The sequence below is a fragment of the Balaenoptera physalus genome, assembly GCF_965194825.1.
Source record: "Balaenoptera physalus genome assembly, chromosome: 16".
Classification (NCBI taxonomy): Eukaryota; Metazoa; Chordata; class Mammalia; order Artiodactyla; family Balaenopteridae; genus Balaenoptera; species Balaenoptera physalus.
The window spans coordinates 3,354,280-3,381,198 of NC_138898.1; the positions used below are offsets into that span (position 1 = coordinate 3,354,280).

At 45.3% G+C, this 26,919-nt stretch overlaps 1 protein-coding gene across 1 annotated transcript; it reads left to right on the forward strand.

Moving 5' to 3' along the window:
• Positions 1 to 968: 968 nt before the first annotated feature.
• On the forward strand, positions 969 to 26,919 carry CDH26 (cadherin 26; the record flags this gene model as incomplete). Its single annotated transcript, XM_082432078.1, is given in 20 exon segments — positions 969 to 1,025; positions 1,171 to 1,320; positions 2,864 to 3,028; positions 3,226 to 3,354; positions 4,953 to 5,126; positions 6,723 to 6,820; positions 6,822 to 6,989; positions 11,337 to 11,469; positions 11,471 to 11,480; positions 13,072 to 13,115; positions 13,119 to 13,170; positions 13,173 to 13,310; positions 14,587 to 14,808; positions 15,393 to 15,446; positions 15,449 to 15,683; positions 18,355 to 18,677; positions 20,092 to 20,160; positions 21,408 to 21,568; positions 24,052 to 24,126; positions 25,054 to 26,919. Coding segments are annotated over 20 exon segments (2,691 nt in total). The 3' UTR covers positions 25,288 to 26,919.

Sequence of the window (26,919 nt, forward strand, 5' to 3'; positions counted from 1 at the left end):
ATCAGTATTTTTAAAACAATATCATTTACAATATCACCAAACAAATGAGGTGCTTTGGTATAAAGTTAAAATACTTAGGTATAAATCTAAAATATGTGCAGGATGTGTTTACTCAAAACTTTTATAAAACACTGATGAAAGAAATCAAAGATGACTTAATTGAATGAAAAGATGTAGTGTGTTTATGAATTGAAAGATTGACTATTAAGATGACAATTCTCTCAAATTTAAATTCAGTGCAAGCCTATTCAAAAGATTAGCAGAATTTTTATAGACATCCATAAGCTGATCCCAAGATTTATATGGGAAAGCAGTCAACTTTTGGTTTTATTGACGTTATTGATTTTGCTGTTTTCAATCTTATTGATATATGCTTTTATCTTTATTGCTTTTTTCTGTTTAAGATTAATTTGCTCCTTTTTTAAAGTTTCTTAAGAAACTAATGACGGAAGCTTAAATTATTGATTTGAGACCTTCTAAAAGGAAAGACTTCTCACATACATGTTTGAGATGAATTGACCTTCCTTATTCAAGTACACAAGTAACAGCAGTGACTGTTTAAGAATCCACTGTATGTCAATGGCTGTCATAGTTACTTTATTTATTTATTTATTTATTTATTCATTGGCCACACCACATGGCTTTCAGAATCTTAGTTCCCTGACCAGGGATCGAACCAAGGCCCATGGCAGTGAAAGCGGCGAGTCCTAACCACTGGACCACCAGGGAATTCCCAGTCCTGGTTACTTTAAATGTTCACTTTCCCAAAAGCTTTTAAGTGTCTGCTCTCTGCGATGTTTCACCAATATTCATTAGTGTGTTCATTTCTCATCAGAAGACTGATAGGATGTAGGAACTGAGACTTATAACAACTTGCCTATGTTGACGCAAGTGGAGAAATTGAGATTTGAACCTAATAATAACGAATGAAGTATTTTTTCAAGTCAGTGCATTGATTTGTTCTACAGATGCTGGTTGAACACCTGGTCTGTGCCGGCACTGTGCTCAATCCCTGGGGCCACAGGGTGAATGAGAGCCTGTGATCCCTGCCCTCAGGAACTTTCAGTCTGTGAGGATACAGATGCAGGACACAGTTACACCGACGGGTATGGGGTTAGTGTCATCTAATCAATAGTTTGTACAACATTAATGTGGTTCTCTGCTTCCTAGGTTTATTTTGATGTTGCGAATCGCTTAACAGGACAAATTGTAGATAAATCCTTGGTTTTCAACATCAGGATCAGCGATGTGAACGATCATGCACCCCAGTTCCCTGAGAAGGAATTTAACATCAGTGTGAAGGAGAACCACACTGCAGGTGTGCACGGCGGGGCCTCGGGGCTTCCTGTCCTCTCTGCTCCATGAAGGTTTTCCTGCTTGCATAGTGACAGGGCACTTGGTCCTAGCTGTCTTCAGGGAGACTTTTCCCTGTTCACATCCCAAAGGTTGCAGGGTGTGGATTAGAGCAAAATGCTTTGAGGTCTGCAAGCCTCATTTTGTATTGGCAATGAAATGATGTGAAAATTGTCAGTTGGAAGAGCTGATACATAAATATCAATCTAAAATAAAGCCAAATGAATGAGGGAAGAAGCAGCAGAGGTGGGTGGTAGGATCCTGAATATCTCTGCGAATTTCTCATCTGTAAAATGGCAGCAAGATGGCATCTAAAATTTCAGAGCTATGAATCTGTGAGTCTTTAAATCCAAACCACCCTCACTAAAAGTGCATCTATTTTAATAACACAAAAGCGTTACTTATTTTGCAAAACAGTCTCTAGGAAATTTGGAAAATTCCAAGAAACAAAAAGATTGAAATGGAAAGCATCTCTAATACTACCAATTAGAGGTAAGTACAATTAATGTTTTAGTTTATATTCTTTCAATATTTTTCTTTTCATTTTATATGTGTGTGTGTATATACCCATGGTATGTTATATTTATATATGTGTATATATTCACAGATTTATACATATAATTACAAATGTGTATTCGTATATCTACATGCTTTTTTTCATCCTTATGGTAGTACAAAATGTATATGTATATATCAAATATTTATAAATATATGGGCATGATTTTTTATATGTGCATATTTATGAATTTTCTCTTTAAAAATGCAATTTTGCTGTTTGTAACCTAACAGTATTCTCCTACATCATCCTGTTGTGTCATATTTTATTTTATGGTATGCTTTAAGGTTTTTAACCAAACTTTTCGCCACCTTTTGCTATTTTTATAAAACATGCTTCACTGAACATATCTGAGCTAAATGTGTGTGCCATTCAAGCATTTACTAAGCACAAATTCAGACAGGTAGAATTGTTGGTTCAAACTGCACACACAACTTAAGTGTTGCAATTTATCCGTCTCCCAGCAACATATGAGAGGGTTCAGTGTACTGTTCATCTCTGATTATTAAGTGCTTGAACACACGATAGCTTTCTTGGCCATTTTTATTTCTTTTATCAGTTGCTTGTTCTTTTCTTTGTCCATTTCTGCTGGTGTGATTGTCACTTTTCTACTTATATATTAACAATGTGTATGTCTCTATTTGCCAATATGTATTTCAAATATGTTTTCCTGGTTTATCATTTCCTTTTAAATTTCGTTTATAGTTTTTTTTGCCACACTTTAAAAAATCGATATACCAGTTTTGCCCTTTAAGCCTGCTACATTTGCAATCATGAAGAAAGTGCTTCTTGACCTTATGACTATCCGTCTTTATTTTGTCTTGTATGTCTACAGCTTGACTTTGTATTTAAGTATTTAATCCACTCAACGCCATTTAGCAAAGAATCATCCTCCTACTGGTTTGATAGGCTGCCTTTGGCCGACAGTAACAATTTAAAAAATTCTTTCCAAGTCAACCTATTCTTCAGATGTTAACAGTGGATTTGGATCAAGAAAATACTCCAAATTCTCATGTCCCTTACTTCCTTGTTTCCCAAACACCGTTACTGAGAAGAAGTGCTTTCTGGATTGACCGTATTAGTGGAGAAATACGACTGTCAGGGTGCTTAGGTTACGAGGTTATGCGCACTTTATTGTTTTGGAAAAATGAAATGGGTTCTCGCTCTCTGTGCCCCAGACTTAGGGTTTACGTTTGCAGTGAGAAACCCTCTGTGGCTAGACTGGCTACTGAAATTGCTAAAGTGGAATATTTCTGTATTAACGTTCCCCTTTCCTGTGTCTGAAGGGCTTGACTTTCCTTTTCCTCTCCACTTAGACTGCTCCTCGGCTCGCATTAGTAATCAGAGCGGAGGATTGTGGAGGACCACCGTTGTCATCCACGGCCACGGTTCACATACGTGTGCGAGACGGCGACAACCACGTGCCACGTTCAGCCGGGACAGTGTAAGGCGCCTGCGCGGCCTCGGCTTCTAAGTCCCCACACGGATGGCCTCCACGTCCTAGGCTTGGTTTTGCTGAGGGAATTACCCCTATCACCCAAGATGTGTGCAGTGCTCCAAAATAACGTAAATTAGAATCAAGATGTCAACTAGATTGATAGAGAACCAGTTAATGACAGTCACGTGAGCTTACATTTTTACTATTTTGTGCCAGAAACTGTGTTCAGAGCATTTACGTGGATCCTTAGGTTCTCACTGGTTGGAGCTGCTGCGTGATTTCCATTCTGCAGGTAAGAGAACCGAGGCTCGGGGAGGACAGAGGCTCCCTGCTCCATCCACGTCAGGGGTTCTCAGTTTCCACACTGTTGACCTGTGGGGCTGGGGGAAGGGTACGGGGGAGGGGAGGGGAGGCTGCCCAGTGAATTGTAGGGTGCTGAGCAGCATACCTGACCTCTGCCCACTGGATGCCAGTAGCACCCCCGGTTGTGACAACTGAAAATATCTGCAGACCTTGCAGAAATGGCCCTGGGTGAGAAGTCTGGGCCTGAGCTTTGCACACAATGTTCAGAGCTCTGAAATAGGAAAGATGGGCAGGTGGGTTCGGGCCTGGCTTTTCCCAGCTCACCTGATTTATATATATTGGGTTCCACACAGGATTTCACATGCTACTAGGTCCTCAGGCTTGAAGAAAGTGTTGGCACCCACTGTTCCCATCAGTTTGGAAACACCATACCACTTAAAATACAGAAGATTGCTAAGAGAGAAAATAAAAACCAGTCATGATCTACTTTCAATTTCTTAATTTTTCATTCTTCCATATGAGCTCCCTGGTGATGGGACTTTTGCTGTCTTGTTCACAGCACCTAAACCAGGATCTGGTACACAGTAGCCTTTGTTGAATAAATAAATGCTACAATTATTTTTTTAAACTGTCATTTAAAAAAATTAATTGTATAGACCAAAGTTGAAATGTTTTCAATGAAAGCACCTCGCCTAACAGTATATAATAACTGAAACATATTTATTATGTTTGAGTCTTGTTTCAAAATCCTTCTCTGGCTTAGTAAAAAGCTGTTCTCCCAAAAGTAGGGCTGGAAAAAATATACGCTGTTATTTTGATGTGTTCATCTAGAGAAATTATCTTGTCACCAAAAGTGTTGAATAAGGAGCTATTTGAAAGACCTATTATATGTTAGAAAAATGATCGTCCTAATTGAAATAATCATAAGAGCTCTATTTTAGGAGAAGAGTTAGAATTTTTTAGGCAGCATAAACTAAGGTATGTATTATTACTTTAAAAATTCTTTAAAAAGTAGTGCATCACGTTGAATTGAAGGGTGCTTTTAAAGTTACTCAGCTATTCAGTTATTCAGACACCAAGTCACAGGGAGCAGGGAGGAGATGTTTGTTACTGATGCTCGTTCTCCTGTAACAGGCACAGTTTCAGATCCTTAGGGGTCAAGTTCAATCACAAGAGAAATATCCAGGTTGTTGTCTCCAAGGCCTATGTTTTCTTTCTTCTTTCTTTTTTTTCTTTTTCAGTTGCGTTTCTTTTTCTCCATGACACTGAAATGATGATTGCTTCTGTCAGTATAACATTTAGATAGTGGAAGGCCGAGCCAGCCAGGGCGTGTTATGTCTTGAGGTCCAAGATGGTGATTCTCCATTTACGTCAGCATGGAGAGTGAAGTTCAATATATTAAATGGCAATGAAGAGGGACATTTTGACATTTTGACTGATCCTGAGACCAATGAAGGGATTTTAAATGTTATCAAGGTAAATGCATCCCCGCAGGTAGCTGTGGATGTTGCGGCCCTTTCTGTAGGATTCCTGACAATGAAATAGGCGCCAACAGAGGTGATGATCTGTGTTCCGACCCCCATGGCCAGTGAGGAAGGCAGGGCTTCACAGTGATTTCTGCCGTGGACCCTCAGCCCTTTTGCCTTCATGGCTCCTCCCACCAAAATTATACATATCAATATTAAAGATTTTTTCTAATTTTTTAAATTAATTTATTTTTGGCTGCGCTTGGTCTTCGTTGCTGCACGCGGGCTTTCTCTAGTTGCGGTGAGCAGGGGCTACTCTTCGTTGCGGTACATGGGCTTCTCATTGCAGCGGCTTCTTTTGTTGCAGAGCATGGGCTCTAGGCACGGGCTGCAGTAGTTGTGGCATGCAGGCTCAGTAGTTGTGGCATGCGGGCTCTAGAGCGCAGGCTCAGTAGTTGTGGTGCACAGGCTTAGTTGCTCCACAGCATGTGGACCAGTGCATGTTTGAGCCCTTCCCGGACCAGGGCTGAAACGCATGTCCCCTGCATTGGCAGACGGACTCCTAACCACTGTGCCACCAGGGAAGTCCCTTAAAGATTATTTTTGATATGACATTACTCCAACATTAAATTTTTTTTGTTTTAGACAAAATTTAATAGATTGATATAGTCCCTAACATTTTTTTTTTTCCTGTTGTGATAAAAGCACTTAAAATATTTTCTCTAACCCTATGAGTTCATTGTTTTTCCTCCTGGGTTTGAAAGAAATTAGAACATTTGCACGGACCCGTAAAAATATTGTGGGCTCCTGGCAGTTTGCCTGCTGTGCCTAGTGGAGAGTTGGCCCTGCAGTAAAGTATTATTATCTCATTTACTGATAAGGAAACCGAAGCCAGAGAGGTTGGGTTGTTTTCAGGAAGTCACACAGCTGGAATAGCGGTTCAAACTGGGGCAGTCTGACTCCAGTGCCTTTAGTCTTAATTGCTCTCAGTAGACCCTAGAATGACCAGTGCCTCTGGTGCAGTGCAGGTGAGTCAACCTGGGGGTCAGGTTCAAAGGCAGACCTGAGTTAGTAGGTCTGGGGTGGGGCCCGTTTCTGCCTGTCAGTGTAACAAGCTCCCAGGTGATGCCGATGGGCCACATCCACCCTGTGAATAGCAAGGCTCTGTGGATTCTCTACACCGGATGCCTGGGGCTGAATTGCCCAAATATTCCAAGTCTTTCAATCCTTTTAAGTCACTGACCACTTTGTACCCTGAATAGCTATGATCATTAATATCTGTATTTCCCTAAGCTCCCCTAATTTTTTTGCAGTAGAGTTGTCACATTAATGTTTTATTAGGTTATGGTTTTTGTTGCATTTTTCATTACCCTCTGATGGATGGTGGCTCTTTTCAACCAGGAGGGGGGAGGGGAAAAAAAGAACTCCATAAATGATCTGAAAATGGGCTGACGACTGTCTTTTGATCGTTATCAAAGACGATGTAAATAATAAATGAAGCACAAAAGCCACAGGCGCTGGGTTTGCAGTGACACGCGTGCTGAGCAGGCTTCCTCTGACCAGCAGAGCTGCGGGTGCTAATGCAATCTTCTCTCTGCGGCGGCCGCCTTTGGACTGTGAGACTCAGCCAGTGCGGAGCCTGGTCGTGGCCGTGGAGAACGAGGGGCCGCTCTTATCCTGCGAAGGGGGCGGCTGCAGAGGCCCCGCAGGCTGCGGCCAGCACCACCGTGAGTGTGCGGGTGGCCAGCGTCAACGACCCGCCCGCCTTCCACCCCGGGACCTTCATTGTCAGTGAAGTCAACGGCGCTGGGCCTGGCACTCAGGTGGGAATTTTTAATGCTACGGATCCGGACAGAACTGCCAGCCGGATAAGGTGGGGAGACAGGAGCGGGACGGGTGGCGGGTTATGCAGAATTAGCCACATGCCCCAGAGGATTCCTGTTGGAAATTAGCTCCTTTCATGTGCTCCTGAGGACGACTCCATTCCAGTTATGAAAATACCAGAAGCCACCCCAGAACACACCTTCCCCAGGTTCAATGCCTTCTTGTTTCTATAGCGGTCTCTGACCCCCAAAGATGGAATCCACTTGTCCATTTCCTTTGCATTTAGCACAAAATTCTTTTACTGTTTTTTCTTGTATTAAAAGAATGTGTTATGTATTTCTAGTTCCCCTTTATCAAAGGTTCTAAACTGGCAGCCCTCTGGCTTCTGGGCAACAGAAGTGTTTTCTTTTTCATTGTGGTAAAATGTATGTAAAGTTTACCACTATCAGCATTTTCAGATGTGTAGTTCGGGAACATTAAGTACATTCAGATTGTACTTCACAGTGTACCCTCACCACTGTCCAGCTGCAAAATCTTTCCATCCGTCTCTTTTCATCTTCCTGAACTAAAACTCTGCCCCCAGAAAGCAATAACTTCCCGTTCCCCCCACCCCCAGGACCTGGCACTACATTCAATGTTCTGTCTCTATGAATGTGACTGCTCTAATTATGTCATATAAATGGGATCACACAGGATTTGTCCTTTTGTGATGGCATATTTCACTTAGCATAATGTCCTCAAGTTTTACCCATGTTCTAGCATGTGCCCCAGAATTTCCTTCCTTTTAAAGCTGAGTAATATTCCATTATATGTATATACCACACTTTATCTATTCATCCCTTGATGGACACTTGGGTTGCTTAGTGTTTTGTTTTTAAAAACAAAGTTTCCATAATCCCCAAGAAAGTGGCAGAGTGGGAAGCACCAGGAGTCTCTCTCCCCATCCAGACAATTGCGCTGGCAGAATCTGTCTGATGTACCTATTTTGGAACTCAGGAATCTGTTGAAGGCTTGCACCTTCCAGGGGAAGGCAAACTGTAAACTGTGGTTAATTTTGGTCCATTTCAGCTCTTAGCACAGTACCTTCCCAGCAGCTACCCTTCCCCACCTCCAGCCCCACGGAAGACAGCTGTGCACATATCCCTGGAATCGTGCACACTGCTTGTGGGAGCCGGGGTGGGCAAAAAATTAACAGAAGTTAATTCCCTTCTTATCAGTAATTACTTTATATATATAAAGATTAAACTCTCCAATCAAAGGACTGAGATTGGTAGAATGGATAAAACACATGATCTGACTCTATGTTGTCTTCAAGAGGCTTTCTTGAGATCCAAAGACACAAACAGGTAACCTAACACCATATACAAAAATTAACTCAAAATGGATCAAGGACCTAAATGTAAGACCTAAAATAAGACAACTCTTAGAAGAAAACATAGGACAAAAGCTTCACAACACTGAATTTGGCAACGATTTCTTGGATATGACACCAACGGCACGGATAACAAAAGAAAAGATAGTCAAATCAGACTTAATGAAAATGGAAACATTTTGTGCACCAAAAGACACTATCCACGGAGTACAAAGCCAGAATGGGAGAAAATATTGGCAAGTCATATATCTGATAGGGGATTAATATGCAGAAAATACAGAGAACTTCCAAAACTCAACAAGAACAAGAACAACAACAAAACCCGTGACTCAGAAAAGGGCAAAAAACTTGAATAGACATGTCTCCAAAGAAGATGTACAAGTGGCCAATAAGCACATGAAAGATGCTCAACATCACTAATCATCAGGGAAATGCAAATCAAAACTACAGTGAGATACCACTTCATACCCAGGAGAATGGCTACCATAAGAAAAACAGAAAACAACTGTTGGGGAGAACGTGAAGCAACTGATACCCTTGTGCACCACTGATGAGAATGTAAAATGGTACAGCCTCTGTGAAAAACAGTATGGCAGTTCCTCAAAAATTAAAAATAGAATTATCGTATGAGCCAGCAATTCCACTTCTGAGTATATACCCAAAAGAACTGAAAACAGGGTCTCAAAGAGTTATTTGTACACCCACACTGATAGCAGCATTATTCACAATAGTTAAAACGTGGAAGCAACCTAAGGGTCCACTGATGGGTGAATGGTTAAGCAAAATGTTCCCTATACGTGCAATGGAGTATTATGCAGCCTTGAAAAGGAAGGGAATTCTGCAACATGCTACAACATGGATGAACCTTAAGGATATTGTGCTAAGTGAAATGTGCCCATCACAGAAAGAAAAATTCTGTGTGATTCCACTTATAGGAGGTACTTAGAGTAGTCAAAAGTCATAAAGACAGAAAATATAATGCCAATTTCTAGGGGCTGGCAGGAGGGGAAATGGAGAGTTATTGTTTAATAGGTACAGAGCTTCAGTTTTACAAGATTAAAAGAGCTATGGGAATGGATGGTGGTGATGGTTGCACAGCAATGTGAATTATTTAATACCACTGAAATGCACACTTAAAAATGGTTAAGGTGGTAAATTTTATGTTATGTGTATTTCACTGTAATAAAAAAAGAAAAAAATAATAAAGCTGCCATCATTTAAATATCAAGAGATTAAGCTAACAACCCGAATTATCTGGATGTTCTTGAAAAAGAGGAAGATTCGGCATCACTGGGTCTGTGTCCCACGAGGTCACGATCATCTGGGGCATAGAGAGGGTCCTGCATCATGTCCCTTCCACCTCTCACTCAGCGGCTGGCCCCAATCCCCATCTGACCAGTTCGCTCATTTCTGCCACCTGCTCGGACCCTCGCGGGCACGAGAGTTTGAGATTCTTCCTTAGAGCAATGCTTCTGAACTTAACCATTGAGAAGGACCACATTTTGCTTCTTTTAATTTCCAATTCACTGTGGAGTAATAATTTTATAAAATATTAAAAAATAAATTACAAAAAATGATTATGTGCTTGGGGGTCACAGTAATGCCACTGACTATAAAAAATCCCCCAACACTTGCTCTGCTGTTGTCTAGCAATAGTTTCTGCTATTGTCTCATTGTGGGCAGCTAACCAAGAGCTCCAGAGCAGCACAGGTCCACGCAGGTGCATGCTGAGTTGGAATAAGAATCACCTGGAGGGCCTGTTAAAATGCCCTTTGCTGGGCCTCACCCTTGTGGTTTCTGATTATGAGGTCTGGGGTGGGGACTGAGATTTGCATTTCTAGCAAGTTCCAAGGTGATGCTGCTGGCCCCTGGACCTTGCTTTGGGAACACCCATGTAGAGTCTGTATCTGATTCAGTGCTGTATTCCCATCCCTACAGTATGGTCCCTTTAAAAACCATGACCTGTCAGCTATCAGAGAGATAGTTACTGACCTTTTCCAAAGCCTTTACACAACATGAAAGAGAAGACGCGGAAACTCCCTTTCTCTGGCCCTTTGGTGAGAGCTGCACCTTTTCTGTGTTTGCCTGTGGGTACAGGCCTTTCCTTCCGCAGGTCCTTTAGGAGGAACAATAGCTGTGCTTGGCATCCCGGCTTGGTTCCAATGGCTGCCTTCTTTTTTTTTTTTTTTTAAGGGTTTTTCTTTTTTTATACATTTATTTATTTTATTTATTTATTTTTGGCTGCGTTGGGTCTTCGTTGCTGTGCGCGGGCTTTCACTAGTTGCGGTGAGTGAGGGCTACTCTTCATTGGGGTGTGCGGGCTTCTCATTGCGGTGGCTTCTCTTGTTGTGGAGCACGGGCTCTAGGCGTGCGGGCTTCAGTAGTTGTGGCTCGCGGGCTCAGTAGTTGTGGTGCGTGGGCCTAGTTGCTCTGCGGCATGTGGGATCTTCCCGGACCAGGTCTCGAACCCGTGTGCCCTGCATTGGCAGGAGGATTCTTAACCACTGTGCCACCAGGGAAGCCCCCGGATGGCTGCCTTCTGATTCCAACAGGTCTTGGGGAATTCTGGAAGGCTAGGTGTGCCCGCCCATTAAAATGGCATCAGGTGTGCACAGGTGAGGGAGGATGTAGACGACCACGTTGCCTGACTGGATTGCCCACGTTTGAATCCTTTGGGCTTCAGGGTAATAAAGTCCTGTGCTTCTCTGCAAGGGCAGGCTGGTTTTAACATTAAACCACCAGCACCTGCAGGCAACTGAAGATTGGCTCTTTTCCAGGACGAAATGTTTTCCCTAAGGTGGACAGAGTTACGTGCAGCCCGACAAGGAAAGGGCTCTTCCTGTTCAGTGAACACCGATTTAACACTGTAGTCTGGCCTCAGATCCCTGGGCCTTCGTCAGATTCGTGAACACTCCTAACTTCCTAAATTCACGATAGGAGTTGTGTCTGCTGTGGTATATTTGGATTTGTCTCTCTTGATGTAAAGTGTTAATTTTAAAAATTGCATGTGTTTTCTTCTACAAGATACGAACTGGCTTATGATCCGGCAGATTGGGTCAGTGTAGATGAGCTCTCAGGCGCGGTAATCACCAGGAAGCAAGTTGACCGCGAATCCCCTCATGTGAGTGACAGCTTTTACATGATCATCGCTCGTACTTGTTGATGATGGTAAGGGTTGACCCAAAATTGTCAGGGGAGTGGGGATGTGTTTTCTTGCTTCTTGAGGGAAAATGACATGGGTGAGTGTCTTCAGAACACTGGGGAAAATATAAAATAAACCTTTTTATTACTGTGCATCCATACTGGTGATTATTTTTGATGATAATTCTTGAAATAGCAAACTAGGGGGCTCTGCCATGGAAAGAGGGGCAGCATTCATTCAGAGACAATGAACCTGATTAGGGTGCTGCCACCGTCCCAGCATCTTTTTCATCTGTTCATAAGACAGCTCTCTAGCTCTTTGTCAAAGCCAACTGCATATGATAAACATTAGTACAGTTTCCCTGTACTTGGACCAGCTTATAAGCTCATGTAAATGTGACCGTACAGGACAAATTTGTTATAAACCAGGATGCGTGGTCTCATGAGCATGTTTTAACACTTTTCTCTATAATCTCCCAAGGCTGGATTTCTAAACCTACCAAAGCATAAAGCTGAATAAATAAAAAATTTCAAATAACTTTAGTGATTGTATTTAAGGAAAATCTGTAAATTAAAACCCAGATTCCCAGGGCTATGTGGTTGTATATCCCATTTGTATAATTAACAGTAGAATGTTGGTTAGGGAGATATCAAATCTGTGTTCCTAATTGGTCTTAGGTGAGGAGGGCTCCATGATTCTGTTATGGATGGTTTCACGAATGGCACTTTTTTCAGTGGAATGGCTTTAAAAAATTAAGCTTTTATTTTGAGATAATTGTAGACTCACATGCAGTTTTTAGAAATAACGTAGTGGGATCCTGAGTACCCGTTGCCCAGTGTCCCCCAGTGGTACCACCTTGCGAAACCCTAGTGCAGGCTCACGACCAGGATTACAAGATGCAGCACCAGTCCAGGTGCAGATTTTTTCATCACCACGTCACACCCATCCCCCCTCCCTGGCCCCCCGACCCCCCTGACCCCCGACCCCCAGCCTCCTGCCTTAACACCTTGCATGACTGATGTTTTAATCTACTCGATGATTCTACATTCTACCTCGTTCTACAAATGATGGGAAGGGGCAAGTGTTTTGTTAACTTATCCTGCCCAGATATTCTGAATTTTCAAAAATGCAAGAGGGGCTTCCCTGGTGGCGCAGTGGTTAAGAATCCGCCTGCCAATGCAGGGCACACGGGTTCGTGCCCCGGTCTGGGAAGATCCCACATGCCGCGGAGCGGCTAGGCCCGTGAGCCACAACTGCTGAGCCTGCGCGTCTGGAGCCTGTGCTCCGCAACGGGAGAGGGCGCGATGGTGAGAGGCCCGCGCACCACGATGAAGAGTGGCCCCCGCTCGCCGCAACTGGAGAAAGCCCTCGCACAGAAGCGAAGACCCAACACCGCCATAAATAAATAAATTAATTAATAAAAAATAAAAAAAAAATGCAAGAAAACAGATTGAGCCCCTGCAGGAAAGCTTATGACTTTGAAAGGGAAACGGCCTCAGTGTTTCCGTGGAGTGGTTCTTTTCCCAGAGGCTGAGAACGCTAATTTCCCAGGGGTCTGTGTGCATGGAGCAGCCTCTTTAGTTAATCAGCAACCCTCCTGGAACCCCCCCGCCACAGGTGTCCCGCCGCGGACGGGGACGGGGACCATCCTGCTCTTCCTGTGAGACACCAGCGACAACGCGCCCGCCCTCCACCCACGGCCTCGATACCTGGAGGTCTGGAGTCTGCAGGAGGCAAGCCCCTCCCCATCGAGGCGGAGGATGGGGACCAGGAGCCCTACTCCGACCCGTTCACCTTCAAAGTGGACAATACCTGGGGAAACACAGAAGACACGTGGAAACTGGGGGAAAATCATGGTGAGTATTTGCATTGGTCGGGGATAAAGGATGGAAAAAGACAGAAACCTGACTTCCACAGACTTAAGCAAAAGAGGAATGTGTTAGCTATGTAACCGAGAAAGAGGCCAAGTGAGCCTGTGTCCCAGCAGAGCTGGGGGCTCCGAGGACTTCCTGGAGAAGGCAGCTCCGGACCTTGGCCCTGCCTTTCTCTGGGTCCTTTCATCTTCAGGCAGGCTCTCCTCTGGAGGTGGCAGGGTAGCAGCTGGGAGTCCCTGGGACTCATCCTGGCACCTGGCAGGAAGGTGTACCTCACTGCAAGACTTGACTTACCTGTCCTGCTCAACATCGTGGGTGGGGAGGGCAGATGTGCTGATTGGCTGGTTCTGAGCCCACACCTGGCTCTGGCTGGGATCTGGGCTTAGCCTCTCTTGACCCACACGGCCTGAGAGTTCAGGAAGTGTGGATTCCCCCAAAGGAAAGTTGAGGTGCTTTTACCAGGAGGAACCACCGGCATCCAGTGTCAACATCCTCCTCTGTGCTTCTATTAACTGGTCTCTAGGATGTAACCTGTTTTTTAGTTGAAACTGTGAGTCCATGTTTACAGTTCCCAGACCCAGAGTGTGCCGTAAAGCATTGAAACTTATCCCAAAAGAGGTCTGGGCTTCCGGGAGGTGATCTGCAAGCCCTCGGAATACCCTGCCTGATAAAAGTGTCTCTGTTTACCTAGGGGAGGGGATCTTGTGTGCATCAATAGGAACAATGTGATTTAGGGTGTGGCCTTTGGGTCATGTAAGCGTGTGGGTGTCAGTTAATCAGCCATGTGGGTGGCTAACCAGTTTTCCAAGACCAAGTTCTGATAAAGACCCTGGACACAGGGCTTGGTGAGCTTCCCTGGTTGGCAGTATTCCATGCATCTTGTCACTCATGGATGCCGGGAGGTAACGTGGTCCTGACTCCATGGGCAGGAGAACTGGAAATTCTGCATTTGATACTTTTCTAAACTCTGCCCCATGTACTTCCTCCCTTGACTGATATGAATCCATATCCTTTCAGTGTAATAAACCCTAGCCATGCGTATACAGTTTTCAGCCAGTCCTGAGTCCTTCTAGAGAATTATCAGCCGGAGGGTATTCTTGGGAACCCCTGCACTTGCAGCTGGTGTCCGAGTGAGGGTGCTTCTGGCGACCCTAACTTCATGCAGAGCCTTGGCACATGGGAGGCACCTAGGAAATACCCACCGAGCAGCTGAACAAATGCACAAGTCAATGCCGCTAAGGTCCCTCTCCCTCTGCAGGTCGCTCAGTGGAACTTTTAATGCTGAGAAGCCTCCCACGTGGTGACTACTTGGTGCCGCTTTTCATCGGAGACAAACAGGGACTCTCCCAGAAGCAGACTGTCCATGTGAGGGTCTGTTCCTGTCCCGGTGGGTTCACATGTGCAGAGCCCTCCGTCGCGGGAGCCGGGCTCCTCCAGGGGGTCCTGGCCTCTCTCTGTGCAGCGTTCATAGCTCTGGCAGGTCAGCAGATACAGGAGCTGTCCTGGGAATGCGGCTCCCCTCCCCAGGCTGTGAGCCAGGGGCATGAGTCCTCGGGGGTGGGGAGCAGATGACGGCCGAGGTCAGCGGGATGCCTTTGGGAATAACCCCTAGGCTCGTCAGAGTCCCAGACTCAGATCAGAGGTTGCCACCCTGGTCAGAAGTGCTGCCTGCCTGGCAAAGGCAGCTTCTACTTAGTACACAGCAACTTGCAGCCATGGAACCTAGAGATGGACACCGTCTAAGGGAGACTGTATGGTTTATAATAGCTGAGGGCAGCAATGAACACAAGCTCCCAGGGTTTTGGCAAAGGCTAACAGGGAAGCTCAATTTTCAAGGAAATAATAAAATATTACTCGTCACATGGTATTCATCAGTTCAACAAATAGTTATCTCGCACCTACTCGTGCCCCAAGCTGTGCTAAGTGCTGTGGCTACAAAGATGATGAAGGTGCACGTGACCCCTGAGTTCATGGCTGAGTTACAAGTTAGCAGCACAGGATCCTGTTGGAACCTCTGATCTAGATGAGCTTGTGCCCCTCGTTTCCGCCTTTCTCTCATCACAGCCGCTCTGCGTTTCCTGCTGAGATGCTATTTTGTGTCTGAAGCCAGAGGCAAGGACGCTCTATCCCATGTGAGGAAGGCACCCAGACCCTGATCACGTGGCACGACGAGAGCGGAGCCGCCCCTGTCCAGCTAGTGGAACGCAGTGCTTGTGTTTCATGTCGATGCGAGTTAGGCACGGCCGTACTGTTCTCACTCACGGTCCTTTCTCATTGCACCATCTCACCATATTTGAGTAGCAAATGGGAAAGAAAGTCCTGTGAAAATTGTCTAACCTCACAAATTGATTTATTGTTTTAGGGCATTGGTTCTCAACTGGGGGCGACTTTGCCCCCCCATTCCCCCCCCGCCCCCAGGGGACAGTGGGCAGTGTGGAGGCATTTTGGTGGTCACGACTCAATTGGGAGTGCAGTGGGGGGTGATGCTTTTGGCGTCTGGCGGGTAGAAGCCGGGGAGGCTGCTGAACACCCTGCCGGACACAGGACGGTCCCCACAACACAGAAGTCACCGGCCCGAGTGTCAGCAGTGCCAAGGCTGAGAAACCTTGTTTAGGAAAAATGACTTTTGCCAGGTGGAGTTTCTCTACACAGAAAACATGCTATGCTCCCTAATTAAGTGAGCCCACACTGGCTTCTTGGCCGTGGTGTGGGGTGAAGTAAGGCACAACCCACGCAGGCAGCCTCTCCAGCAGAGGTGGAGCAGAGAGCCCACTGGCCCTGCGGGGACAGCCCTGGGCCCGTGTCACGGTGGGCGAGTCATTTCCACGCATCCTCAGCTGTGAGCCAGGGAGGGTGAAACCAGCCTCACAAGTCGGTTACGGGTCAAGGAAGACGAAGCCCATGTCAGCCCCTCACAAGCCTCCAACACAAGGTGGAGTCAGCCAGCGACTGCTGGGTTTTCATACCTGCCGCTTCAGATCCTGGCCCTGCCTTGGCTCCATCGCCCTCGTCACCAGCTGGGCCATGAGATACAAGCACAGTGAGCGCTCCTGTCTGTCTTCACTTCACTCTGAACTAAGGCTGGTTGATCCGAAAGGTGAAAACCAAGAAATGTCAAAAGGGAACACTGTCTTTCACGCAGAAGATTCAGGTTGCCTCATCTGCTGTTGTCTGAGACCTTTAGCTTCGGTTTTCTCCTGGAAGGAAGAGACTTAGTGAGATGATTTTGGGAAAAGAGAGTCCAGTTGACTTTGGTCCCTGGCTCGGATAAATAGGGAGATATTCTAAAAGATGATTGGTGGTTGGAGAAGTTGGTGGTTGACCAAGACTCCTAGGGTTCTTCCCACATTTTCTCTCCTCTGTTGGCGCAAAGGAAGGGGAAGTAAGAGCCTTGGACCACGTTGAGGATGCACATACCTGTAAGTCCATGTCTGTGCAGGTCGGCGTCCAGCCCTCCCTGTCGTGGGGACAGGAAGGCAGAGGCACGGTCCGAACTATCTAGATAGTTGGATTCCCAGAAGGAATGCCCCCTGCCCCCAGCTATGAGAATAGCAGCTACCTGTTTTGATTTGTTTGTGTAATTTGAAAAAGGAAACCATCCTGACAAACAACAGTGCTTTGTGGGACAGATAGAATCCCCTGCCTCAGGCAGTTCTACTCTGCTCTGATGCGCAACCATCCAGGAAAATGGGAAGAGCTCCTGAGCCAAGGAGCTGTGCTTAGCCCCCCACTTGGTGGGTGGAGCTGAGGCTGCCCAGCTGGAAGGAGGCCCGTGGGGAGGGTGTCTCCCCAGGCACTGGCTGAGGGCACTGCCAAGGTGGGAGAGGTGCTGGTGATGCCTGTTCTTGTTGGCCGGCTGCTTAGTGGTTGTCTTTTTGGGAAGGAGGAGCAGCTACAGAAGCAGAGTGTGTGGAAGGGAAGCTTGGTCATTGCAGGGCTAGGCCAGGCAGGTTGGAGGGGGTCTGGTGGCACTGACCAAGGGCCGGCTGTCAGAGGGACAAGAGCACCCAATCCAGGACAAGGGGCCTCTAGCTCATCTTGTCCCAGAAGATGTCCTTCCTCTCCTCTGCTACTCACAGCCCAGGACACACCCCCGTTCCTGCCACAGTATCTTAGGGCTCTGAGAACGGGGATCCAACAAACCCGGGTTTAGGTTCCCAAACTGTGTCTTATCAGATACAGAATCTAACCAATCCTTGACTTTCATATATAAAGTGAGCTCAGTGATGTTCTTTTTCTCTCAGGCTTATTGGACAGTTTAATCAAATAGCACATGTAAATTAGTAATTACTGGTACACAGTAAACAGTGGCTGCTACTACTAGTATTATTAACAGTAATTACCAATTATGTCTTTGTAACCATTGGTAAATAAGGCTACCCCAAAGTGTCCACGCTTCTCCGTTATCCATCTCCGTTAGCCTGAATATACCAGCCTGCATTCACACACCGGGGACATTGTATACTCCTGGGAAGACTCCTTCATCCCAGATGCCATCACTGATTCCACCAGCCTTGTCCTAGTCTGCCGCTGGACGTTCCCAGTCAAGAGGGTCTGCAAGATAGCATAGGGGCCTGCCCTCTCTGTGGGGACGCTGGTGAGCTCTTAGAAAAAGAAATCCAGCACCCATCAACTTTGGAGTCCCTCAGTGAATATTTGTTGAATGAGGAATGGATAAGGCGGCACACAGCACTGCCCAACTGTGGTGACCCCAAGAGCCTTCACTGTGAGTCTTAGAAGAGGATGAGAACAGGCTTTTAGATACCGAGGCCCTAGTGAAACAAGGCTTTTGGTTTTGTCGGTTGATTTTTGTTTTTACCATCACTTTACGTGAAACACTAAACAACAAGGAGCTCCACTTCCTAGCCAGCAATTACCAAAGCATCCCCTCCCCAAGTATGTCCTCTTGCTTTATAGGGCAGGTGTCTTTTCCAGAGTCTGGATGCTTTCTCTGATGGCATAGAACAACGCATCTGGGGGAGATGATACTCCTTGCTGTCTGCATTTATTACCGCCATCTGTAATTTCAGCTCCTGTCATATTTCTTTCCCTGTGTCCCACAGGAAAGGTCATACGTCAGGGATCAGATGTCAGCCCTGTCCATCAACACAGCCGAGGTGGGCGCCAAGCTGGGAGCTAAGGTAAGTGTGGCTCATTTGCTGCTTCGGTTGAAACAGAGGGGTGGCTTTGCTGATGGTCCCCCTGGTGGGGGACACCCTGGCTGCTCCCCTAACCCCCAACCCAGGATGATCCCCTGCAGGCCCGACCCACACCTGCCTCCACCCCAGCCCCACCTGCAAAGGCCCCGTGATTCTGCTCAACCTCACATGCCTTCGCCTCCCAGCTCAAGTGTCAGATGACTCAGGGCCCACTCCAGTCTGTCCAGTGCTACCATTACGACTTTTTGCCACATGCATATGCCACTTGCACTAGTGTATTAAAAAATTTTTTTTCTTTAAATGGACTTGCATACAAATGAAATACACTTCTTTAAATAGGAAATTTTATATTTCAACTGTAAATGAAAAACCAGTCTTGCTTGTATAAAGAACAGGTAAGTGGAATGCAGACACAATAGAAATAGAACCCAGTAATTCCAGGTAGAAAATGTGGAAGGAGAGAGAGAGCCAAGCCAGGCTGGCACCCGATGGAGACTTTCTCCTTGTTGTCATTAGGAGTATGGAAGAGGAATTAGAAAGGGATTAATTTTCTTGCTGTGCAATTCAATGTCATTTAAAACCCTGTTCCCAAACTGGCTGAACCTTCCCTTCTCTAAGAGGACGGTGATCCCACTTGGAAAAAGAGTGAGTTGACCCAGGGCTGCCGTCATTTATTGGGCAGGTGCCTGGCTGGGGTGAGCAGGTCCAGGCACAGAGGGCATCTGCCCACCAATCTACGCTCCCAGGGGAAGGGAGTGCAGAGACTCCTGGGGGGCTGGCGGGGGCCTCTCTTTCTTTAACTGGTCTGTAAGCTTCCGGCGGCCAGAGCCTTGCTCCTGGTAAGCACATTAAGAGCTCTGATCCACTGACCATGCCCTGGGGTTTGTACCCTGCAAGCATAATCCCACTGCATTTTCACCAGACCCGTGCAGGAGGGTATCTTGCTGCCCCATCTGCAGGGGAGGACACCAAGGCCTGTGGCTTCTATTTCTTGGAGTGTCTCTGGGTTCCCTTTATGATGTCCTGCAAATAGTAAGTGCACCTGTGGTGGCTGGTTGAGTCGACAGCCATTCACATACTTTCCCGAAGTGAAGTTGTCACTTATGACTTACCAGGTAACCTGATGTTTTAAAATCTGTGACAAGACATGAACTATCTTAAAACTGTTGCTAAGGACCATTGCCTGCTTTATTTTCTTTGACATTTTATTGCATGATTGAAGGGCTTATATTAAAATAATAGAAACCCAAAGCAAAAAATTGTCCACACTCCTATCCCTAAATCTAAACAATTTCATTTGTCTGTGTTACCTTCTAGATCTTGTCCGTGGACATATTCAATTGTCAGGTGTCTATAACGTCATCGGTAGAATGTTAGAATCTACATCTTCAAATCACATTGGGGCATGCAGTTCCATTTCACTATAGTCCTTTTTCCTTGCTTCTCTCCACCCTTCCTTTTCTACTCCCACTCCGTCACCACCACCCCCATCATAATGCCAGTTTTATTTGCATATGAGTATCTGAGCAGGGAAAGGTGTGCCTTCGTTTTCAGCTGGAGGGAGACGTGTTGTCTTTGGAGTTTCCCCCAGCGTTTTCCCCCAGGATTTAGGGGAAATGCTGCCATCTTTGCCAAGTGCATCAGACCAAGTCCACTTTGTGCTGGGGACTCTGGTGAGTTCCACAAGCTCACTCCCTCCTGCTGGGACTTCACTGATGACTGACAGCTGGTTCCCTTGAGAGGCGGCCCTTCTAGAAGATTCTGTGATATGGGTAGAACAAACACATAGTCAGTGAAAACCTTCTCATCTGTCTACCTAGTTATTGTGATCGTTGGTTGTTACTGAGTTGTTATTTGATAGTGCTGATCAAATATGACACTTCTCAGAACAGCCACAGATAGATACATTTCCCTGTGTCCATCTCTTATAGAGATCATCTATAAGATCAAGAGCAATGGCCTTGGCCCTGGGCAAATTCCAGCCCAGTGATTCCATACCTCCTGCCAAATTGAACCCCAACTCCCCTTTATATACTCCATGTACAAATTCTACAACTATGGCTTTGCTTTTTAACATGACTTTTCAGACTCACAAGAAGTTGTAAAACTAGTTCAGAGAGTTTCTGTGTACCTTTCACACAGCTCCCCCCAGGAATAACACTGTATATAACCATAGTATGCTATCAAAACCAGAAAACTGACTGTGGTACAACATTATTAACACAAGTCTCAAACACAGACCTTATTTGGACTTCACTAGTATAACCAGCTATTATTTTAACAAAAAATTTACTTTTCTGACAAGAACTAAACGAGGTTCTCAAGGTCCAAAGAGCCACAGTTTTTATGATGGAAACTTCTAAAAAATAATTCAAGATCTCTATAATTCATTATCTTTTCTCAGGCTGAGTTTGCGCCAAGATTAAAAATGTGCTCTTCTTTTTTGCGCTAACATGGTGCCATGAATCCTTGAAAGGGCTTGTGTATGATAGGTGTGTCCCTCTGGTCCTGGAAGGGCCAGCTTCACAGGCGTGGAACCCGGTCAGTCCCACAGGGCCCTGTGCTCAGAAAGGCCCTGTGCTTGGTTAATGCTCTACTGTCACCATCTTGAAATTCTTCATATCTGGACAAGGGGCTCACATTTTTATTTTGCACCGGGTCCTGCAAATTATGTAGCCAGTCCTGAGTCTTAGGGGTTGCGTCTCATTCACAGACTTTCAGGCCATGCTCATGGCACAAAATGAGTCTTATGGGGATTTTGTGGACCCAAGATGGGGCTTGGAAATCTTATATTCTCATGCTCCATCCCCACAAAGCAACTATAAAACTCACCCATGGGTTTCTGCTATGAACACCTACACGGCTATCATTAGAATTATTATACCTTTAGTGCAGAAGCAAAAGGCAATATGATTACAAGAATTTCTGGCTATGTGTTTGTATCCTTGGGTAATTTATATAAAACCAATAAACACTTCATTCTTTTTACTTGAATTAATTAATTTTTCATTTTTTAAAAAATTTAAGGGTCGTGGCATGTTTTTTGATCCAGGAAGTGTGAGAAGCAAATACCCTCCTCCTGTAAGTACAGATGAAGATGTTATCATGAAAAGAGTTACCTTACTGTCCTGATAGCCATGGGAAGCCCTGAAAATGGGAAACTGGGAAGGGAGGAGGTGAGAAAAAACATACCCAACCAACATCCAAATAAGCCAAAAGAAGTGAATGTGGGAAACAGATGAGAAGTAAATAAAGTACCTACATCTAGACTTGAAAGCATCAGAGTTTTTCAGTCCCTGGCAAATTTCTTTTGCTGCTGAGAAGCTAAGAACTTGGTGAAGGCCTGAATCTTCTTTTGCTTTGATTCTTTACAGATTTATAGAAGTTTTGAGCTAAGGGGGCCATAGAGGCCATCTAGTCTATCTTTTCCCTAAACCTTACTGGCAGCAGAATCCTTCCTTACAAATGAGATCTTACAAAGAATGCCATTATAAATAAAACAGAAAAGAGTTGTTTTTTATTAGTACCAATTTTGAAGTACATTAACGTTTATAACATATACCTATTACCAAAGCAACAAATAAAAATAGTGATTCGGTTGAAAACAACAACAAGAAAGAAGTTAGATATTGTGGAGGAAGTTTGCAAAATTTTACCTTAGCACCTAATTCATTGCCTCACATTGTTGAAACTAGTTCTTAAAGTATCAAGAAAATTTCAATTTATGCCAATAAGCAGTTTCAAATATTTTTTAGGGAGCTCAATTTATCATATCACGTTCTCTTTGATTCAGCAAACAAGAGACAAAAAGCGTCATTCAAGTTTCATAAAAGCAAATTATAAAATTTTTGCTTTTATTAACATGTTGGGGGGACTCAGTTTAAAAGATGTAAACCCTTCTCCATTATATTAGAAAAATAACATTAAATATTATTATTAAAATAATTTTCCCTAAAATGAAATTCAAATCCTCTTGCCGAAGTATCTTTGAGAACTCATAGGTCCTGGGGACACAGCTGAAGCCAGGGTCTCAGTGCAGAGAGGCCGGGTGAAGGGAAATGGTGCTGTAGGCCAGAGTGGACACACACGGGGCAAAATGCAGCAAAATGCAGCAAAATGCAGCATGTGGTAGGACCTAAAATTGGCTCAAGGCAAAATCGACCCTGAATTTGGAGACTGGCGCAGCCTCTTCCACTACCCGGGAAGGACCGTGGTGTCTGACCCGTGAACACATTGGAAGAAGGGCCTATGTCTCCGGGATCGTCCTCTTAGAGGCCCACGGGAGCCGGAGGGTGGCCGAATGAGGGCACAGCATCTCTGGGCAGCAGGTCCCCAGGGCTGTTTGTAAGGGTCACCCCTTGCCCTCTCTTTGGCTAAGTGTGTTTAGTTCAATTCACAATGGTGTGGTGTGCTGCGTTTATGTATATAGATAGATATGTGTACAGATAGGGGGGTGTGTGTGTGTGTGTGTGTGTGTGTGTGTGTGTGTGTGTATCCTCATGGACATGTAAAATTATTCCAAGCTTTACATTTTTTTTACATACATCTTCTGGAGTGCACTAAGTACCCCTAAACCCAGGGGTTATCAGAAGTCACTTCAGCCGTAAAGTCATCAGTGTTTTAGAAACACAAATCGCATCATGTCACTCTCCAGTTTAAACCTTCCCAACGGCTGGCCATTGTCCTGTGATAGTCCGCAGCCCTGAAGCCTAAGGCCGTGTGGTGGCCTCTGTCCTCCGCCTGCAGGTCTGAGCTCCCTCCAGCCTCCAGGCCTCTGCTGGCCCTTCCTTCTCCCTGGCCCCTCTGCTCCTGTCTCCTGGTCCTTCTCCTCCTGAGAGGCCCCCAGGCGCAGGCTGGGTGAGGTCTCTCTTGCACCTTCCACGGTCATCACTGTGCTTCTCTCACCCTGGGTGCTGGCCCCGTGCCTGCCTGAGCCCGAGAGTGAGGCTGCCTTGCCTTACCCGGTGCGGGCCTGACTTACATGATGCAGTTGGGGAATCTGTGGGTTCCCAGGCAGCCCCCACATGGGGCACGCTGAGTCCATCTCCTCACTGCTCTAGCCACTCCTCAGCCAGTACCCCAAGACCCAGGTCCATGAGCACTTGCCCGGTGAATGAGTGGAGGGCGGCACACCCACTACCACACACGAGGCGAGGCTGACCCAGCAAGGGCAGGAAGAGGAGAAATTAGAACCTGGGGAAGAGCCATGCGGTCGGGGGAGCAGGAAGCAGGATGAGGTTCCCTGTGGGAATCAACTGTTTGCTAAATCTCGTTTGTGGAATGGTCCCAAACCCCACTGGCCAGGCTTGCTCGGCTCACTTCTTCCCTAGAAGCCAAGGCGTTGAAGGGTCTATCAGTCAAAACTGGCAGGGCCTGCCCTCTCTCCCACCACACACGTAGGTGACATCTGATCAAACTGCCCTTGGCCTGCTGTTCCTCAAGGAGAGCTCTGACAACCCTCCGCCCAGTGGCGGCCCCCTGTCTGCTGGCCAGAAGAGGCCATCAACTTGGTGGGGAGCTGTGAGTCCTTGGTGGTGTTAGGACTCTGCTTCTTTGCTTTGTAGGTTTACCTGGATACTGTGGTGCCCAAAGGACCCATGGAAGTGAGGGTACAAGTGATGGCAGGGATGCTGAGTCAGGTAGGAAGCCCTCCCCTTACTGGTGAGTGGGTTCTGCTTCCCCATCTGGCCCCACACTGACCTGGGGCCACTTCCTCCTAATCACCGTGTCAGTCAGCTTGGCTGCATAACAAAATACCACAGACAGGCAGCTTAAACAGCAGACTATTTTTCTCACAGTTCTGGAAGCTGGAGGTCTGAGATCAGGGCACCATCAGAGTTTGGGGGGACACAATTCAGTCCATAGCAAGTGCTTTCATGGGAATCCTCATTCCAGGGGCATTTCTGCAGATCAGCACAGCCGCAGACAACAGTGAATGGTCTCTTTCTGTGAAATTATGAAAGATGTGGGTTGACTGTGCTGGAGGGAATTATTGGACAATAACATTGTCTCTCCTGGAAGGTTCCTCAACACAGCCACCCTCTATTCTTGGGCAAATTAAACAGTGATTTGGGAGTTGGGGCAAACGCACGGGTAGTTTACATGGAAGGGGCCGGAGCAGGTGCTGTGGAGAGACGCTCTCTGTGTGTGCCTGCCCCCACCCCACGCAGGGAGGGACGCACACAGAGCTGCAGGGGCTGCCTCCGACCCTAAGGAGCCCCATACGTTGCAGGAAAGTTGGGGCTCAGACCTGTGAGATAATAAGTGCAAAGGAATAGATCAATGCTTGGTGGGCGTCGTCTGCCAAGAGTTACTTTACTTGGCAAACTCGTGGGTGATCATCACTGCGTACCAGGCCCTGTCCTAAGGAATCGAAAGGTATTAACTCAGTTCTTGCATCAGCCCACCAGGGCAGGTTCTATTATTTTCCTTATTATAAAATAAAGAAACTCAGGGACAAAGAAAGTAGGTACCTCATTCAAGACCAGTCTGTAGAAACGTCTGCGACAGTGGGGACAAGGCCCTGCCCACCGTGGCACTTACCTTCTCTCGTGGCTCCCCTGCAGCAGCTCGGTGGTGCTGACATCCCCAAGGGAGACCCTGGTTACCCACCTCACGTCTACGCAGAGGAGGGCAAGTGTGAGCGAGCAGAGACCCGCAGTTCTCTCGCCTTCTCCGAACATGACCTGTCGCCCGACTTGCTGGACTCTTTGGGGCCAAAGGCTGCTCCACTCGAAGAAATATATTCTGAGTCAGGTTTTCATTTCTTAAAAACTGCATATTTTGGTGAATTGGAATAACTCATGAAGGGGAAATCACTTCTAGAATGTTTCTTCCTTCCTTTTTTAAAAAATTACCTTCTAGTTCTTGAATGAGGTTAAACTGAGTCTGGATTAAATGCTTGGACATTCGCAGATCAGACATCTTGAACCAAAGTGAAACAGCAGGTTATACTTTTTAAAAATTCGATTTGTCAGGCAGATTTTCTAGAGAAACTTGAATTGTGTCATTCCTTGCTTCCGCTCATGGAAGCAGCTCATGGCTGCTCATAGCCCAACTCTGAGGGTAAATAAAATATAATCCACTGATTACCCCAGCTATTTGGGAAAAACTGGGGAAACAGATTTTTTAAGTGCTTATTTAAATTTCTATAATTATGATTCTGCTTCAGTTTAAGTGAAAAATAAGTAAATAGGGAAATGTTTTCTAGAACATTTGTGATCAGTATTTTTAGTGATTTTTAAAAAAATATAAATATTAAGCCCTTTGTACTTTTTGAGTAGATAAATAGATAAAATATTTTATCATGAGAAAAATTATTATACTTAAAATTTATGAGCAGTACATACTAAAAACACCAAACTGACGTAATTTAACTTGCATGTATTATGTAAGTAAAATAACTTAGGAGCCTTTGAGTGAATAAATTCTGATTAAATTTTATCTATGCACAAAACCACAAACTTTAATTGATTTCTACATGTCCACCTACCGCTAGTGTAAATTGTGGGGGAAGGGATAGTTTCCTTTAAATATCTAAAAAAATGTAAATAGTAGGACATGTGCCCTATATATACTCAGTTTTCTTGTCTGAGTAATAGATAAGAAACTGGTTAAGCAGAATTTTAAATGCTACCAGGACACTTTAATGTATATATTAGATATCTAAAAGCCTGTGGCAAATTCTAAAAAATTTATATAATTAATGAGCATAGTCTTTTGTTAGTCCCCTCTTGAACTTGAGGGATAAATCAGGAGAAGCACATTTATGTCAAATCAGTGAAATGCTATATTAAACCTAAGTTTTAGCTGACGCAAACTTAAAACTTTCCCTTTCTTTTTAAAGAAGCTGTGCAAATGATTACTTTAAAGAGATCTCAAGAGTTTGTACATAGTTATTTCATGTATCACCTAGTGCTTTGAGTAACTGAAAAAGAAGAAAAACCATCTCCAAAGCATTGGAAAGTCTAAAGCTGACTCACAGATGTGTACAACAGCTATGCTAATGCTGGAATGATTCCGAGGAGAGTCTAGGACATTTTCTGGGTAATTCAGGATAACGGTAATATCTTAGGACAGTATACTTTTTGAGTCTGAATGGTTGCTAAGGATCAATAGGTGGTCACTGGACCTTCCTGGATGTGAGGCAAGGGACAGAAAACTATGGCCGTGGGGTAGATGTGGCCCACCGTCTGTTTTTATAAATAAAGTTTTATTGGCACACAGCTGTGCTCATATGTTGTTTAAGGGCGTCCATGACCCCTTTGTGCTGCCGTAGCAGCACTGAGTAGTCACGATGGAGACGTAGGGCTCACAAAGCCCAACACATTTACTTCCTGGCCTTTTAAAGAAAAAAAGTATGCTGACCCCCTTGTCTAAGGCATTCTTTTTGGAAACCCCACATTGCAACAAACGTATTAAGATATATCCAT